This window comes from Pimephales promelas, chromosome 10 (genome assembly GCF_988280905.1).
Source record: "Pimephales promelas chromosome 10, fPimPro1.hap1.1, whole genome shotgun sequence".
NCBI lineage: Eukaryota > Metazoa > Chordata > Actinopteri > Cypriniformes > Leuciscidae > Pimephales > Pimephales promelas.
The window spans coordinates 8,101,437-8,117,800 of record NC_142778.1 but is presented as its reverse complement, the minus strand read 5'-3'; the positions used below and the strand labels follow the sequence as shown (position 1 = coordinate 8,117,800).

The window sequence follows — 16,364 nt, the reverse complement described above, 5'->3', positions numbered from 1 at the left end:
CCTTAAAACATTACAGTACTCTCTCAATATTAAAAGCATAGCTGTCAACATTGAACATTGAAAATAAGGGAGATTTCCCGGATTACATTCCCAAAATGAGGGATTTCTTTCTTTTTTTTTCTTTTTTTACACGATTCTTACCCACAAACTTTAATAATTAAGCACTACTCATTAAAAGTATAAAGAGTTTATAACTAGCCTACATATGTGAGAGAGAGAAAGAGACAATGTGTCATTAAAAAAATCTATCATAGAGAATGTTTAAATACTCTAATATCAGCTTATGAGGGAAACCGACGGGCTTTGGGGAAACAGAGGGGGAGTTAGCCGAGTGCAGGAGATGATTGGGAGAAGTCTGTGCACCCGATCAGAGTGCGCGCTGACATGGAGTAAAGCCTTTATACTCGACGTGTCTGCACAAGCGTGGCCAAAATGACAAGTTGGGTGCGCAAGACCGGCAAGACAACGTTTCGCATGGCTGTGTAAAGCTGTAAAGTGCGCCGCCATTTTACTTTCAAATTGGTGATCGTGCGTACTCTGTGTATAGACGAAAGCGGGCGCCATTACTGAGCTGTTGCTGGGTAGTGTTGCGCCATTGCCTCCTATTGTTTTAGTTGCAACTTGCGTCCACTAAACAGCCCGCGATTTACGACTGTCACTAACGTTACAACGTTACCCCTTGTATAATGTCGAGTGGGTAAACAGTTTCGTTATAAATTGTTTCAATGGTGGCAGTAAAATTTCAATTTTGAAGAGAAAACATTGTGAATACCCCGGGTCGACTGCCCCTGTCTGGTGCCGTACGGTTTACACAGATTTCCTGGGCGAGTACAAGACGCGGACATTCGCGTATAATAACAATTATTTAATGATATAAGTAAAAAAATATATAATAAATATGTGATATAGTGATCAGCAAAATCTCCTCTCTTGCTATTTTTTCTATTCAATTAACATGCTATGGTCATTAAATGGCTTTCCTGAGCTAAATGTAAAGTTATGCGACATAATTGTTCTCCTGCTGTTATATTGACCTCTTTCCATGGTTTAAAAACACTAATTGGTTGATATTATGTATACTTTCTAGCTGTAACGTTACCTTACCCTTGCCCGTTGCAATTTGAAAATGAGATAAATAATGGACACAAAGGAAAAACATGAATTTGTTTATTTGATTTCATTCATTTATTTATTGTTGCCAAATGGACAGATCTTTTTTTATAGTTTCCTCGTTAGCAAACGTTAGCCTAGCTAGCTTGCCAACTTGCCAAGCTATTTTCATAAATAATCTGTAAGATCGTTTGTACCTTCATCTGTGACTGGAGGCCGCTGTCTAACATCATCAACCCAACAAGTCATTCTGCCTGGCTGTAGCTGTCATCGAGGGTGCTTTCGCGTTATCACTGAGGTTTGTTTACATACCGGTGCACATGTCTATGCCGGTGTAACAGCTCAGTAATGGCGTCGCCACAAGATGGCAGCCTACACAGAACGCTCGTCGGATCAGCGGTGCTGATTGTGCATTATAAAAGATAAGACATTTATCAGACATTTAGTCTATGTTGCGCAACGAATCCTCCGCCATCGTCACGCGATCAGTGAACTGTGATTCGTGCTGCACTGATTGAAACGGTAATGAGCAAAGCAGACTTTTACATTAGTTTATAATAGTTATTATTTATTATAAAAACAGCAAAATGATAGCGGATTTGCACAGAGACAAGTCAGTTAAACCTTTGGAAAGCGGCCTCTTCTAGATTGAGTTTGTTATGAGACACAAAGGTACTGCTCACCTCCGAACAGAGTCCTAAACTGCCTTGGTACTCCTATTACTCAGTAGATATTACAATTACATTGTTTGCAGTTGTTCTGAAATTCAAACTATATTTTAAACACTTATATATATATATTTTAACACTCAAATGGATCTAAGTGTAAAATCTAACCTAAAGGGATAGTTCACTTTGAAATTAATTTCAAAGTTAACTAAAAAAAAGTTAATTAATTCTTGCGTTAATTTAATTAATTAACTTAAAGTTAATTAATTCTGTGACTACAAACATCTTGATAAAAGAGAACTGTTATGGAGTGGTAATGCAGAGCAAATGGGCGCCGTCTAATGTCAGGTAATGAATTTGCATGTTCACTCGGCTCATCGTCAGTGAAAATCGCTTGGGTGTGAACACAAAAAACGTGTTGAAAAACGCTGACGAATAACGCGCGCTGATATTCGTCCTGGTGTGTACGGGCCTTACATTTACAAGTCATTAAATCATGTTTAATTTGGACTTCTCTGTGCATGCTCTTTGAGGTGGACCCCATAAACCTCCATTATATGACTGACAGACAAGTACGGTTTGACTTGAAAATATCAAAATTGAAAATACTGTGTAAACAAAGACACCTACATCTTGGATGCCCTTGAGGTAAGATAAAACATATCAAAAATTAATTTCAAAGTGAACTATCACTTTAACTAACTTTTCCCTCATGAACTCTCATTCCCTCATGTGATCTGTCATTCCCTCATTGCCTTCACTTTCAACTTTACCATCCAGATTCTGATTGTAGGCAGTTTAATGAGGCCTGAGACAAAGTAGGCAACTCTTTAATCAATCATTAATTTGTTTAACAATAAGCAAGTTCAAAGATATAGTAATGGTGTTGAGACGTAGTAGAAATGATTTGATATCACTAGCAAATTTACATGCGGGTAAAAATATGTGCCATATAGATCATGTTTAAATAAACTTTGCACTTTGGACTTTCTGTGGGCTGCTCACTACATTTCAAAAGATAAGGCGTAATGCTAAAGTTGTTTGCTTATTTCCAGGAGTAATATGCAAAGATAAAGATATCGGCACTGAACAAAGAAGAAGCATATGCCAGTCAATATATCCGTAAGTAACCTACAGTTTATGCAAGAAAAGTGTATTCGTTCAAAATAAATGTGAAATTTCCATTATGTCAGGGATCATAGTTTTCTATATTTTCAAGAAGTCATTCGACATTTTTCAAATAGTTTCCCTTATGAAAAAGTTATGTTCAAGTATATTTTTAAGTATTGGCTACTTTATGTAGTAAAGATATCAATGTACTAGTAGTAAACTTGTAAGTGTACTATTTCAATATGGTTTGGGACTAAATTGTCTGACTTTTTATTATACATTTAAGTGTGCTTTATTGTTACAGTAGCAAACTTTAAGTACACAACTATGTTTCTCATGTGTACTGCATCTGTACTACAAGTTTACATAATAATAATAGTAGTAGTAGTTTTCTGTTTTAAAGGGTTAGTTCACCCAAAAAATGAAAATTAAGTCATTAATTACTCACCCCCATGCTGTACCAACCTCGTAAGACCTTCGTTCGTCTTCGGAACACAAATGAAGATATTTTTGATTAAATTTGAGAGCTGTATAACTACCACATTGGCTCCTAAGGGACTGCCTCTTGACGGCCCAGAAAGTCAATGAAGAAAATGTTTAAATATCCCAAGTGACTACCGTGGCTCAACTATATGTTTATCAAGCGACGAGAATACTTTTTGTGCGAAAAAACAAACAAAAAGTATTCTCGTCGCTTGATAAACATATAGTTGAGCCACGGTAGTCACTTGGGATATTTAAACATTTTCTTCATTGACTTTCTCGGCCGTCAAGAGGCAGTCCCTTAGGCAGCCAATGTGGTAGTTATACAGTTCTCAAATTTAATAAAAAAATATCTTTATTTGTGTTCCGAAGACGAACGAAGGTCTTACAGGGTTGGTACAGCATGGGGGTGAGTAATTAATGACTTAATTTTCATTTTTGGGTGAACTAACCCTTTAATACTTGTAGTACTGTTTTTAGTTTATGAAAGGACACTTTTAAGTATCATTTTAATCGTTTTATCCTGCAAGTATACTTATTTGTTTTCTTTAAGTGAACATAAAATTATACTTAGTTTACTATACTTATTATTGTTGCACTTTAAATATACTGTATGTTCCTATTAGGTATTAATGTTTTATACTTGAAATATACCTTTAGACTTTAACTCTTTCCATTAAAAAAAAAATCTAGCTTCCTTTTTTTATCAACACTTGAAAAAAAAAAAGTTTTTTATCAAAGACGGGATTGGGATCTGGATGGGATTCGGAACAATGATCAAAACATACATTAAGTAGATTGAGTCCATCAACACCCCCAGCTTGACAGTTGTTAACCCTTAATAGCGCTCCCTATTGAAAATATGGATATCTGGAAAATTCAGTCAGTGACTCTTTCGCCTTCAGGTCTGCCTTAATTCTACGTGGCATTGATTCAACAAGGCGCTGAAAGCATTCTTTAGAAATGTTGGCCGCTATTGATAGGATAGCATCTTGCAGTTGATGGAGATTTGGTGGATACTCATCCAGGGCATGAAGCTCCCGTTCCACCACATCTCAAAGATGCTCTATTGGGTTGAGATCTGGTGACTGTGGGAGCCATTTTAGTACAGTGAACTCATTGTCATGTTCAAGAAACCAATTTTAAATGATTCGAGCTTTGTGACATGGTGCATTATCCTGCTGGAAGTAGCCATCAGAGGATGGGTACATGGTGGCCATAAAGGGATGGACATGGTCAGAAACAATGCTTAGGTAGACCTTGGTATTTAAACAATGCCCAATTGGCACTAAGGGGCCTAAAAGAAAACATCCCCCACACCATTACACCACCACACCAGCCTGCACAGTGGTTACAAGGCATGATGGATCCATTTTCTCATTCTGTTTACGCCAAATTCTGACTCTACCATCTGAATGTCTCAATAGAAATCGAGACTCATCAAACCAGGCAACATTTTCCAGTCTTCAACTGTCCAATTTTGGTCAGCTCTTGCAAACTGTAGCCTCTTTTTCCTATTTGTAGTGGAGATGAGTGGTACCCGGTGGGGTCTTCTGCTGTTGTAGCCCTTCCGTACCTTTGTTTTTTCGCACAAAAAGTATTCTCGTCGCTTGATAAACTTATAGTTGAGCCACTGTAGTCACATGGAATATTTAAACATTTTCTTCATTGACTTTCTGGGCCGTCAAGAGCCAGTCCCGGAAGTCTATGTGGTAGTTATACAGCTCTCAAATTTAATCAAAAATATCTTCATTTGTGTTCCGAAGATGAACGAAGGTCTTACGGGGTTGGTACAGCATGGGGGTGAGTAATTAATGACTTAATTTTTATTTTTGGGTGAACTAACCCTTTAATAGGGAGTGAACAGGCTTTCCGTAGGCTGGCTTTGCAACCGCCATGAGATTCGTTGATTAGAGAATTGCATTAATGAGAAATTGAACAGGTGTTCCTAATAATCCTTTAAGTGAGTGTATCCTACTTAAATGGCTTCTCAAACAAGAAAAAAATGAGGCCAGCAGGGCTTGATATTAACTCTTTTGCTCACCAGCCTCTGTGCTAGTGGTTTTCCAAGTTTAGGCACTCCGAATTTTCACTTTTTTTGATGTGAATTTTTTTATTAGGTGTGTGACAATATACAAGACTCACAAGATGATACTTTAAAGTATTTTATTTTTTTTAATTTTTTTTGGGAAATCTTCAATGACAAAATATATGACTGGAATAATTTAATGTATTTGACTTAAAGTCAAAATGCAAAACAATGCAGGTGCATTTTAAAATTTTGTTGGGATGTGACAGAATAAATAAACCCTCCTTTCAAGTAAATGAAAAGTTCTCATTCATTTTTGAGGAACGAAATAGATAGACTCGTTCAGTGTCGACATAATCACTAATTTAGTCATTTCGCATGCGTCTGATGTACAAAAAATTTAAAAAGCTCCATATGATAGCAGAGATTTGAGCTTATAGATTCCTATAGAGATTGAAGTGCTACTAAGTGCTAATGTTGATTTCTGTCTAGATATGTAATAAACATTTTGCAAAAGAAAACCTCAAAATGGTTAATTATAGATCAAGTAAGACAGAAACTCACCTCATCACTGCTCATTTTCCTCAGCTGTTGGCAAAGTCAAGCACGCATTTCAAATCAGTGTTTCTCCCGGGAGACTAGCACTTTAGCGCTTTAGAAGAGGAAGTTGCTAGAGCTTTAGCTTTAGAAGTTGCTCAACTGCATTTGTGTGAAAATCTGCCTGAACACATTTGTGAGAAAATCGAGCCGAGAGATCTCATAAAAAGCCAAGTGTCTCACAGTCATAACAGACATATTTGCTTGCACTAGATTAGGTATTTGTTCAAAGGTGACATGCAATTTGTTGAATGGTTTGTATTTATTTGTGAAATATTATCAAGGCTCATTTATTTATATTTGTAAAACACAATACATGTTTGTTACTACACTGCATTTTCGCTCTAATTGACCTTTGTACTTGCACATTGCCTTCTGCTTGTTTGCGAGTCGAGTTTTCCTTTGCAAAGCAGATGGAGTTTGTTTGCAAAATGCTAGATTTGTTTGTTTAATTACAGTATGGCAAAAATAACTCCATACCCCATCACAGTGCCGTGTAAGAGCGATTTGAAAACATACGGAGCCATTTGCACAATAATCGCTCTCACGGTTCTTTGATGTTACACACTGATTGGTCAAACGTAGCTAATGTCAAGCCCTGAGAGTGGGACATTATTTTGTCCATTTGGAAGTGATTTGATTGTTGGATTGTCATCATTTGCTATTGTTGTAATCTTATGGGAGTGAGGTTGTCTCACCCTCACACTAAAAAGAGAAGAGGTGTCACTGGAAGAGTTTATTTTGATAAAAGATTGGGAGGGCACATGAATTTTAAACTATAATGATTAATCCGATAAATCATTTATAATAAACAGTCTACTGCGATATCCCATAAAAATAAGAAATGTTCATTTTGATTTCATGGTGACTTTAACATCACCCATGTGAGAAATATAGTTTGTTGTCCAGTACAAGAGATGGTGGCAGTTCTTATAAAGAGTCTTCATCAAACCAGTTAAGCTGCAGCAGATTCTTAAAAATAAGCAATATGTTTGCTCATGTAGGGTTTGAATGGATACATGGATGTAATTGAGATGTTAAAGGGTTAGTTTCCCCAAAAAATGTTTCATTAATTACTCAACCTCTTGTTGTTCCAAAGACTGTCACTTATCTTCGGAAAACTAATCAAGATATTTTTTTTTTAAAGAAAAGAGCTGAGGGCTTTCTGACAGCTATGCAACTGGACACTTAGATGCTTCAAAAAGTTCATAAAGTGATTGTAAAACTAATTCATATGAATTGAGCAGCTTAGTCCAAAATTTTCTGAAGAGACTCAAATCGCATCATATGATGAACAGATTAGGCTTTTATTCACATATAAACATTCATCAACTCACACATCAGTTGTGATAAATGAAAAAGATCTTCATTTGTGTTCCGAAGAAGAAGAAAAGTCTTGTGTTTGGAACGACATGAGGGTGAGTGAATAATGACATAATTTTCATTTTTGGGAGAACTATACCTTTATGGATTTTTTTTGGGAGAATTTTAGACATTTTTAGAAGGTATTCAGAATGTGATATCCTTAGAATTTATGAAAATTAGTGGTTTAGTGGAGATGACAAAGCACATTGTAAGAGAGAACATGTTAATTATGCTGCGTTCAAGTCATCTCGTATAGATCGTAATTATGAGTTGAACGCCACCACAATGTCGTAAATACCAGTGGGGAGCTCGGGATTTTCTTTAAGCCCCGATCTGTACGAGCTGGGGGTGTGTCAGTGAGAAACGTTCATTCAACGTCTATTGACTGTAAATTTTAATTGAATTTCAATGTTTACTCATTGCCATTGTACGGATTTTTCATTTATAAAGCAAGCTTTTTGCACAAAAATATGATATCATTGTACAGTAATATAAAAATTATACCTAATGATAGATTTTACATTGGCTTCATAAGCTAATAAAAAAAATAGATAAAAAGAAAAACACACATGCACATTCTTTGTTCTTCATTTTTTAATTAGCAAAGTTAACAAACCTTGCTGTATTTCCGTGTAATTCATTAAAAGAAGGTACACCACCATTTTGCTCCGACGAAACTGACGAAACGCACCTCACGTCGTAAACATGACTTCCCACCTCGTACGTACGAACTTCCCAGGAGGACTTGAACGCAGCATTATCCATTGGTGAGGTTAAAAAATAAGTTTGGTTTTATATATTTATTTAATTGTGAGTTTTAAATTGACTCACCAAGAGCTGGCTATCCTGAGATTTTTGTAGAGCGCAGGCTCATGGGTTTAAGAGTAACCATCTGCATTATTTTGCCTGGTTTGCCTGACAAGGCATTTCGATAGCGAGGTAATACAAATAAACCTGGCTACTACTCTAAATTTATTACATTTCTTTATTTTGTTATGTCAGCACGGCACAGTGTCAGCAACATTATTATTAACAGAAGTAACTGCACAAATAATATTATCCCAAATTATGTGATCCAAAGAGTGATTTTCTCTGATGTGTCCGCTGTTCTGGATTAGTGGGTGTGGCTTGCGGAGCTGTGCAATGTGGTGCATTGTTGGAGTTGTTGTCTTGCATACAAATGCGCTCTTCAGCTATTTTCTGTCTTTTCTCGGTCAAGAGGGCACCGAATTTTAAAATTCTTTTACTTTTCGACTACACATATGATCCACTTTCATTAAAGATTAATGTTGAAATGGGTGAAATGCTTCTTTAACTTCTAGTTTCATGTGTAGAAATGTTTGTTTGGCTTTGATTTTCACTGATCTAACACAGTCTCATCCCAAGACGTCATATAACTGACGTCTTGGGACGTCTTTTGACCATACGTCAGCATCCGCCGTTTTAGGGTACCCTTAAACGTCAGTTACATGACAATCCTGGGACGTCATACAACTGACGCTTTACCTTTAACGTCAGTTAGGTGACGGGGTAGGTTTCAACGCATTCTCACCCCAAGGCGTCACCTTTGACCATGCTTCAATATTTGACGCTTTAGGCGCCATTTAGCGTCAGTTACATGACGCGATCCTACTGTGTCATCTAACTGACGCTAAAGGAAAGCGTCAGTTAGATGACGCGGTTAGGTTTAAGTCTGGGGTGGGGGTAGGGTTACACGCGATCCTAGGGTGTCATCTAACTGACGCTAAAGGGTGCCTAAAGCGTCAGATATTGAAGCATGGTCAAAATGCTTCCCAAGGCGTCAGTTGCTGTAGGTGACGCCTTGGCGATGAGAATTTGCTGTAGGTTTAGGTCTGGGGTAGGGTTAGGATCCGATAACGTCATCTAACCGACGTTAAAGGGTACCCTAACACCGTGTCCTAACTACACGCGACGCCGCGACACGTGATAAAAGGTATCTTTTTCATGTTAATCAGAGTTTTTGTCCTAACCAGACGTGACGGCGACACGCGAAGTTTCTAATTTAGAAACGGTTCCTATTTCTGCGACGTCGCGGCTGACAGAATGAAGAAATTACACTGGTTATGAGTATACATTATTTATTTTTAGTTAAAAATAGGTCACTGTGCCACAAGCGATAACGGATAATTTACCTCAGGTTTTGAAAGCATGTAATATAGCGTTTAAAATGAATTCTATGCAAACATACAACTGTACTTTATAACAAAATTAGTCAATGAGTATATTTTGTTAATGTTTTGATTTTTAATAATGTTATTTCTTGATTTGATTATGTCCTTACCCATTTCCAATGAAAGTGCGGGCCAACAGTGTGCTTTCACAGAGAGACTATGCTCACACCATAGGTCACACGCTGTTCTGAATGTGTGGCACCTCACAGTCGCGTCGCATCTAGTGTGGACAGACACACTTGCTGTCGCTGGAATTTTATCGCGTCGTGTGTAGTTAGGACACGGTGTAAAACGGCGGATGTTGACGTATGGTCAAAATACATCCCAAGACGTCAGTTATGCCGTCTTGGGATGAGACTGCACTGACTGATCTCAGAATGAGGAAGTTTACAGGACAGTGTCATGCAGAAGGGCAGGGTTATGCGTCATGTTGATTCACGTAATGATTGACAGCTGTGTAGACCAAATGAGCTAAGGTCATCCCTGCTGAAAAATCCAGCTAAAACCAGCCAAGGCTGGTTGGCTGGTCTCTCAGCCTGGTTAGTTGGTTTATCAGGCTGGTTTTAGAGGGGTTTTGAACACTTTTTCAGCTGGTCAGGCTGGTCTTAGCTGGTCAAGTTGGTAGCCAGGCTGGGAGACCAGCTTGACCAGCTAAGCCAGGCTGGGTGACCAACTAAAACCAGCTACTTCCAGCTTAAACCAGCTAAGACCAGCCAACCAGCCTAGGCTGGTTTTAGCTGGATTTTTCAGCAGGGATCACTGACAAACCAGGAAAAGAACAGACAGACAGCACCGTGTACGTTGTTTTAGCTCTTCAGATCTCATAATTAACTGTGAAATTAAGAGAAATGGTATTCTATATGATTAAATGTTTTGCAAACATGATGATAAATCAATATTTCTCCAAATATGTGCACCTTTGTTCTGAGAGCTCTAATGGATGCTGTTTAGTGCATGTATGTTGAACATACATCCATTATTTTTATGATGGTATGTGAACATAAATAAACCGTAGCAGATGTAAGTCATATGTGTTTTGATATTCTATTCAAAATATTAAAATAGCAAATAATAAATTATTTTGAAATGCTTAGAGTATATCAAAGCCGGTGCATCCGTTAATGAAGGTGACCTATCACTCTGTCGCAAATAAAAAAAGAGCATGTACAGTATAATTATCCATTTATGAAGTTAAAAAGAAGTGGTTCGTCAGTTTAACGCTCCCGATTAATTTTTTAGACCACACAAATGCTAAAAAAACAGTTTATTTCCACTAGAAAAGGCTTCAAGAATATTAATCCGCAGCCCCTTTATTCTTGAGATGGAAAGCAAATGAATCACACTCTTCACACTTAGATCACGCTCTTCAAAAAGTATAAAGTTTTGACGTTAAGCTTAAACTATTGCTGTTCACATTTTCAAAGGTATTCTGTTTGTGTCAGATAATAAACTACATTCTTGGAGACAGTTAAAGACCCAGAATGATGAATGAAGAACAGTCAGATGTGCAGTCAATAGAAGAGAATTTTACTGAAGGTAGTTTGCTGTTTCATCAGGCAGAAGTGAGCTTCAAGCATTGCAAGCAGTTAGAGTCACAGAACTGCATTATCTAGGCACCAGCTTTTCTGGAACAAGAAGTCATTCCACCTTGGAGCCTTCAATATGAACTATTTCGCCTGGTTTGCCTGACAAGGCATTCAGATAACGAGGTCACAAATAAAATTGGCCACTACTCTAAATCTATTTCATTTATTTATTTTATATCATGTCAGTTCTGCACAGTGTCGGCAACATTATTAACTGAAGTAAATAAACAAATAATGTTATCTGATTTTATGTAATCCCATTATTTTATTATTTACAGGCAAGATGACACCATTGTCTAAGAACATGGTTTCTGTCTCTCTCTGGATAACAGTCGTAATCAGTTTTTTTCTTTCTCTCTGTGATGGGGGCAAAATCTTGGTGGTGCCTTTGGAGGGAAGTCACTGGGTGAACATGGACATCCTCATCAAGGCTTTACATGGTCAAGGGCACAGCATTGATGTAATACGCACCTATAATAGCTGGTTCGTAAAGGAGAATTCAACTTATTACAACTCTATAACCATACCAAACACCAAAGGAATGGATAAAGAATTTGTAGAAGACATGATTTCCAAACTAATTGACTCTGAAAGAGGGAAGAGCCACTGGCTGAGCACTGTACAGCTGTTTTGGGATGTGGTTAGTAACATGTATGAAATACATAAAATGATATGTCAGCTTATAACAAACATATTTGAAAGTGAGGAGATTATGAAGGCGCTGCAAGAAAAACAGTATGATCTGATGCTTACAGATCCAGTATGGGGTGCAGGCATTTTCTTGGCTCATAAACTCAAGTTACCCATGGTATATAATGTGAGATGGACCGCTACTGGTGAGGGACACTTTGACATCGCTCCCTCTCCAATGTCTTACATCCCTATTACAGGATCTGGAAACACTGACAAGATGAACTTCTTCCAAAGAGTAAAAAATGTTTTCCACTATTTCCTAATGGCCTTTCAGTACAGCTATTTTAATTTGCCACAGTACCAAGCACTTTGTGACAAATATTTCCGTCCTCCCGTAAATTTTTATGAACTTCTCCAAGGGGCTGATATATGGCTTATGAGGGTTGATTTTGTTTTTGAATTTCCACGTCCAACAATGCCAAATATCATCTATATTGGAGGCTTCCAATGCAAACCAGCGAAGGCCCTTCCACATGATCTGGAAGACTTCATGCAAAGTTCTGGAGAGCACGGAGTCATCATCATGTCTTTAGGGTCGTTTATCAGTGCCCTACCAGATGATTTAACAGCAGAAATAGCTACTGCTTTTGCTCGGCTCCCGCAAAAGGTCATTTGGAGATACACTGGAAAGAGACCATCTACTTTGGGGAACAACACATTACTGGTTGACTGGATGCCACAGAACGATCTTCTAGGGCATCCAAAGACTAAACTTTTTATTGCACATGGCGGAACCAATGGGGTTCAAGAAGCTTTGTACCATGGTATTCCAGTGATTGGAATTCCATTCTTTTTTGACCAGTACGACAATCTCCTTCGGTTGCAAGAAAGGGGAGGAGCCAAGATTGTTTCCATTGCAACGTTAGATAAAAAGACACTGTATGCAGCCATACAGGAAGTAATCATTGAACCATCTTACAGACTGACTATGCAGAGACTCTCTCATCTGCACAGAGACAAGCCAGTTAAACCTTTGGACAGCGCCCTCTTCTGGATTGAGTTTGTAATGAGACACAAAGGTGCTGCTCACCTCCGAACAGAGTCCTACAAACTGCATTGGTACTCATATTACTCAGTAGACGTTGCCGTTACATTGTTTGCAGTTGTTCTGATATTCTTTCTATCTATATTTTTAACAGTTCGATATCTGTGTGTCAAGTGCTGCAGCAGAAAAAGGAAAACTGAGTGACACATTTGCAAATTTAGTATAGACATGGATTATTCTTTTTTGTCTGTCCCATGACTTTGATTATTACTTAATGAACTGCACACTGAACTTTAGAGAAAAATAGAAACAAACTACAGCAATTAATGATTACGTTATGTCCGGCCGAAAAAAAAAAAACAAAAAAAAAAAAACATCTGGATATTTCATAAGTCAAGCCAAAAGTCTCTAGTAAGCAGGTCTGGTAACACTAATGCAAAATTTAAAAAACATTTTTTTAAAGTTTTTCATCTGAATCTTAGATGATAATTTGTATGACTCACTTTTCATTTCGATGGTTGTACAGAATAATATTTTTTTTACAGGAATATATTTCTCAATATCAGATAACATTTACTTTACTGTAAAAAGGGGGGAAAAAAGTGGTATGGGGCAGTGATATTTCCTAATTAATGCCATTACTCTGACTGCTGCCATATACAATTCAACTTGAAACATTTTGAATGTTACAGGGTTAGGGCAAATATATTTTAAATATATTGTGCAGTGAATAAACCCAGTTTATTCAACATGTGTATAATTATTATACATGAAGTTTATTTCTTTTATAATTAGTAAGTATAATCTATTATTGTACTGTAATTAGCACATTTTAATCTAAAATGACGATATTAGGGAAAATGGCCATATTGTTTGTAAACTATATACCTATGCGAAACTTAAACATGTTTATTTTTAAAATCTCAACCTGACCAGTAGTTTAGTAACTGATTTTAATTAAAAATGCTGTTCTGTGTGCTATTTCAGCAGGGTTCTGGACAATTATTTACACAATTTGTTAGCAATTGATGAGGTTTAAAGAATAATTCTCAACTGGATATGAATTGTGCATTAATCAAGTGATGACCAAAATTGCCTCTTGAAGTATAAATAAAAAAAAACAAAAATCAAACTTACAATGAATTTATTATTGTTTCTAAATCTAAATCTATTGATTCTTTCGACAGACAGTAATAAAAAATCAATTGTTGTCGACACACAGCTGTCAGTCACTGAGACAAACACAAGTCAATAATATTGAATCTTTAGTACATTGATTCCATGTATGTAAAATAAAATAAAAAAAAAACAATTAAGCGAAACGATTAATTAAAAAAAATAATTAATTATTAATTAAAACAATTAATTAAACGATTAAGAAACATCAAGACACCACAGACGTTAGGTTTGGGGGTAGGTTCTGGGTTAGTTATTACCCAGTTGTTAATTACTAAAATAAGTACATATGTATATGGGGAACAGGACTGTAAAATAAGGCTACCCATTATATTATAGATGTCATACATTTCTTTCATATTGGCATATGCTGCCTGCTCTGCTTCAGCTGCCAGTCTACTCAAATAGTCTTTCTTATCCTTCTTGAAACTCCGCTTCACTGCTTTGTTTTCTTTTGTATAATCTGTTTGAGCCTTGGTCTTTGCTGCCCTAATGATACTGCTATTGACTGCTGCTTTCTTCTTCCTATTTCTATTTAACGCTCCTGAGCATTACATGCAATAATGAGCTTTGTTATTTTTAGGAGTGAACTTATTAACTAACACCACATTAAACTTTTCCCTCAACACGGCCTCTATTTCACAGTCAGGAATTTCCTTCATGTCCACAAAGTCAGAGTCCTTCTCCGGGTTGTAGGTGATCTCACTGTAAGTCCAGCCAATCAGAGCTCTGAAACCTGTGGGCGTCTGAAGGGAGCAAATGGACTTCAGCACAAACCGAGAATCTGGACTTGTTTGCAGGCAATCCAGCGTCTCCACGAAATGTTCTTTATTACGGGGTGTTAATGGGAAGCAATACATTTTTTTAGTCAGGCGATGGTCAAGGAGGCTGGAATTAGCATAGGCCTTATCTTTGACTACTGGCTTTCTTGATGTCTTCTCAAGAACCCACGTCATCCCATCGGTTAAGAGGCGGAACACACCGGGAGGTTGGGGCTGATCCTTACCCGAGACCATCTCTAAGGGATACCACAGTTGGCATGACACTCCATAGCTCACATCAGTAATATAAGGCTTCCCATCAATCTCCACCAGATTGATGAGATGAGAGTCCACAGGGTGGAAATCATTTTGGAACTTGTTGAACACCTTGGAGCCTAGTGTGGTGTATTTGTAACCCATCTCCTGTAGGACCCATGAGAACAAGAGGTTGTTTTCACAACACCAGCCTCCCCGATTGCTCTTGACTAATTTATCATAGATGATGTGCAGGTCTGTTGTGTTCTTCTCTCCGCAGTGGATGCTGAGGTTCTCAAATGGAATTTTCATAACATGCAGCTTGTGGATGGTGCGTAAAGTGTCCAGGTCGGGTTTGTCATATTGGCCAGTAAACCCGATCCTGTTGAGGTACCCTCTCAGATCCATTAGAATCCCTTAAGAAACAATGCAAAAACAGTTTTAAAGTTGAAATATGTTTTCCCTCATCTTATTAAATACTATCAAGTAGGCCTACACCATTTGTAGGTTAATTTGCCTGAAAAGTATAAATACTATATCTGGTGCTATCAAAATATTGCTCTGTTTATTTGGTCATCCCAAATAATCCAACACAGCAAAAATGGGGTGAGCTTGGGGCAGGACTATCAGATTGTCCAAACAATTGCAGATGGGGGAGTGTTAGGGTCGAGATGAGCAGGTTTTGCACAAAAGACTGCATCCAAAATCGCATACGTCCCTACTATATATAGGTCAAAAACATTATGTGAAAATAGTGTTATGTCAGAATTTAACAGTACTCATAAAACAGCCGGCAAAATGTACTCATGATGACTTACTGGACCACCTATAAACATAGTCTCCAGTGAGTTAAAGCAAATCAGGTAAACCATTTGAAAATCGCCATCATTTTTCAAAAATATGTTCTAGTTTAAAGGGATATTTCAGGATTTAGCATTAAGCTTTGTATTAGTAGAAAACCTGTAGTATTTTCAACATTTTGCGTCATCGGAGGATTATAATAGGAAAATAATAATACTTTTATTTCACAACTACTTTTACTTGCGTAATCTTACAAGAAAATGTTGTGCTTTTGTAAAATAAAATAAAACAATCAGGTGCACTTTTATGATCTCCGTGAACTGAAGTGCGAGAACTGAAACCAAATATAGCCTATGTAGGTTAAAGCTGGAAATGCACTTTAAAACAAACTAATTTTGCTAATACCGTCTGATTATGTAATCCGTATGAAATGTGCATTTCTCTCTAAAGGTGCATCCGGAGTTGCAGATATGTTTTTAGCCGACACTGATTTAGGAAAACAATAGTTTTTTTGTTTGTTTTCCATATCAATTTGCGAATATTTTAAATGTTT

At 37.2% G+C, this 16,364-nt stretch overlaps 2 protein-coding genes across 3 annotated transcripts; one reads left to right on the top strand and one right to left on the bottom strand.

Annotated features, from left to right (window-relative positions):
- The first annotated feature begins 2,577 nt into the window (after positions 1–2,577).
- LOC120473876 (UDP-glucuronosyltransferase 2C1) lies at positions 2,578–13,854 on the top strand. Of its 2 annotated transcripts, XM_089135371.1 has the most exons (3): positions 2,578–2,596; positions 2,834–2,900; positions 11,419–13,854. In XM_089135371.1, the coding sequence occupies exon 3, from the start codon at positions 11,424–11,426 to the stop codon at positions 13,020–13,022; it is 1,599 nt and encodes a 532-aa protein (XP_088991497.1). In that variant the 5' UTR covers positions 2,578–2,596; positions 2,834–2,900; positions 11,419–11,423; the 3' UTR covers positions 13,023–13,854. The 2 variants fall into 2 exon arrangements, with proteins under 2 accessions (XP_088991497.1, XP_039519863.2); XM_039663929.2 differs by lacking the exon at positions 2,578–2,596 and having other exon boundaries at positions 2,735–2,900.
- A 91-nt stretch (positions 13,855–13,945) lies between these two features.
- Positions 13,946–15,418, bottom strand: LOC120473881 (Arylamine N-acetyltransferase, pineal gland isozyme NAT-10). The gene has a single exon (XM_039663935.2). The coding sequence runs from the start codon at positions 15,416–15,418 to the stop codon at positions 14,546–14,548; it is 873 nt and encodes a 290-aa protein (XP_039519869.2). The 3' UTR covers positions 13,946–14,545.
- Positions 15,419–16,364: the final 946 nt, after the last annotated feature.

Excerpts from the sequence above, each read along its gene's own strand:
- LOC120473876 (XM_089135371.1), top strand. The coding sequence starts at position 11,424 with ATGACACCATTGTCTAAGAACATGGTTTCTGTCTCTCTCTGGATAACA.
- LOC120473881 (XM_039663935.2), bottom strand. The coding sequence starts at position 15,418 with ATGGATCTGAGAGGGTACCTCAACAGGATCGGGTTTACTGGCCAATAT.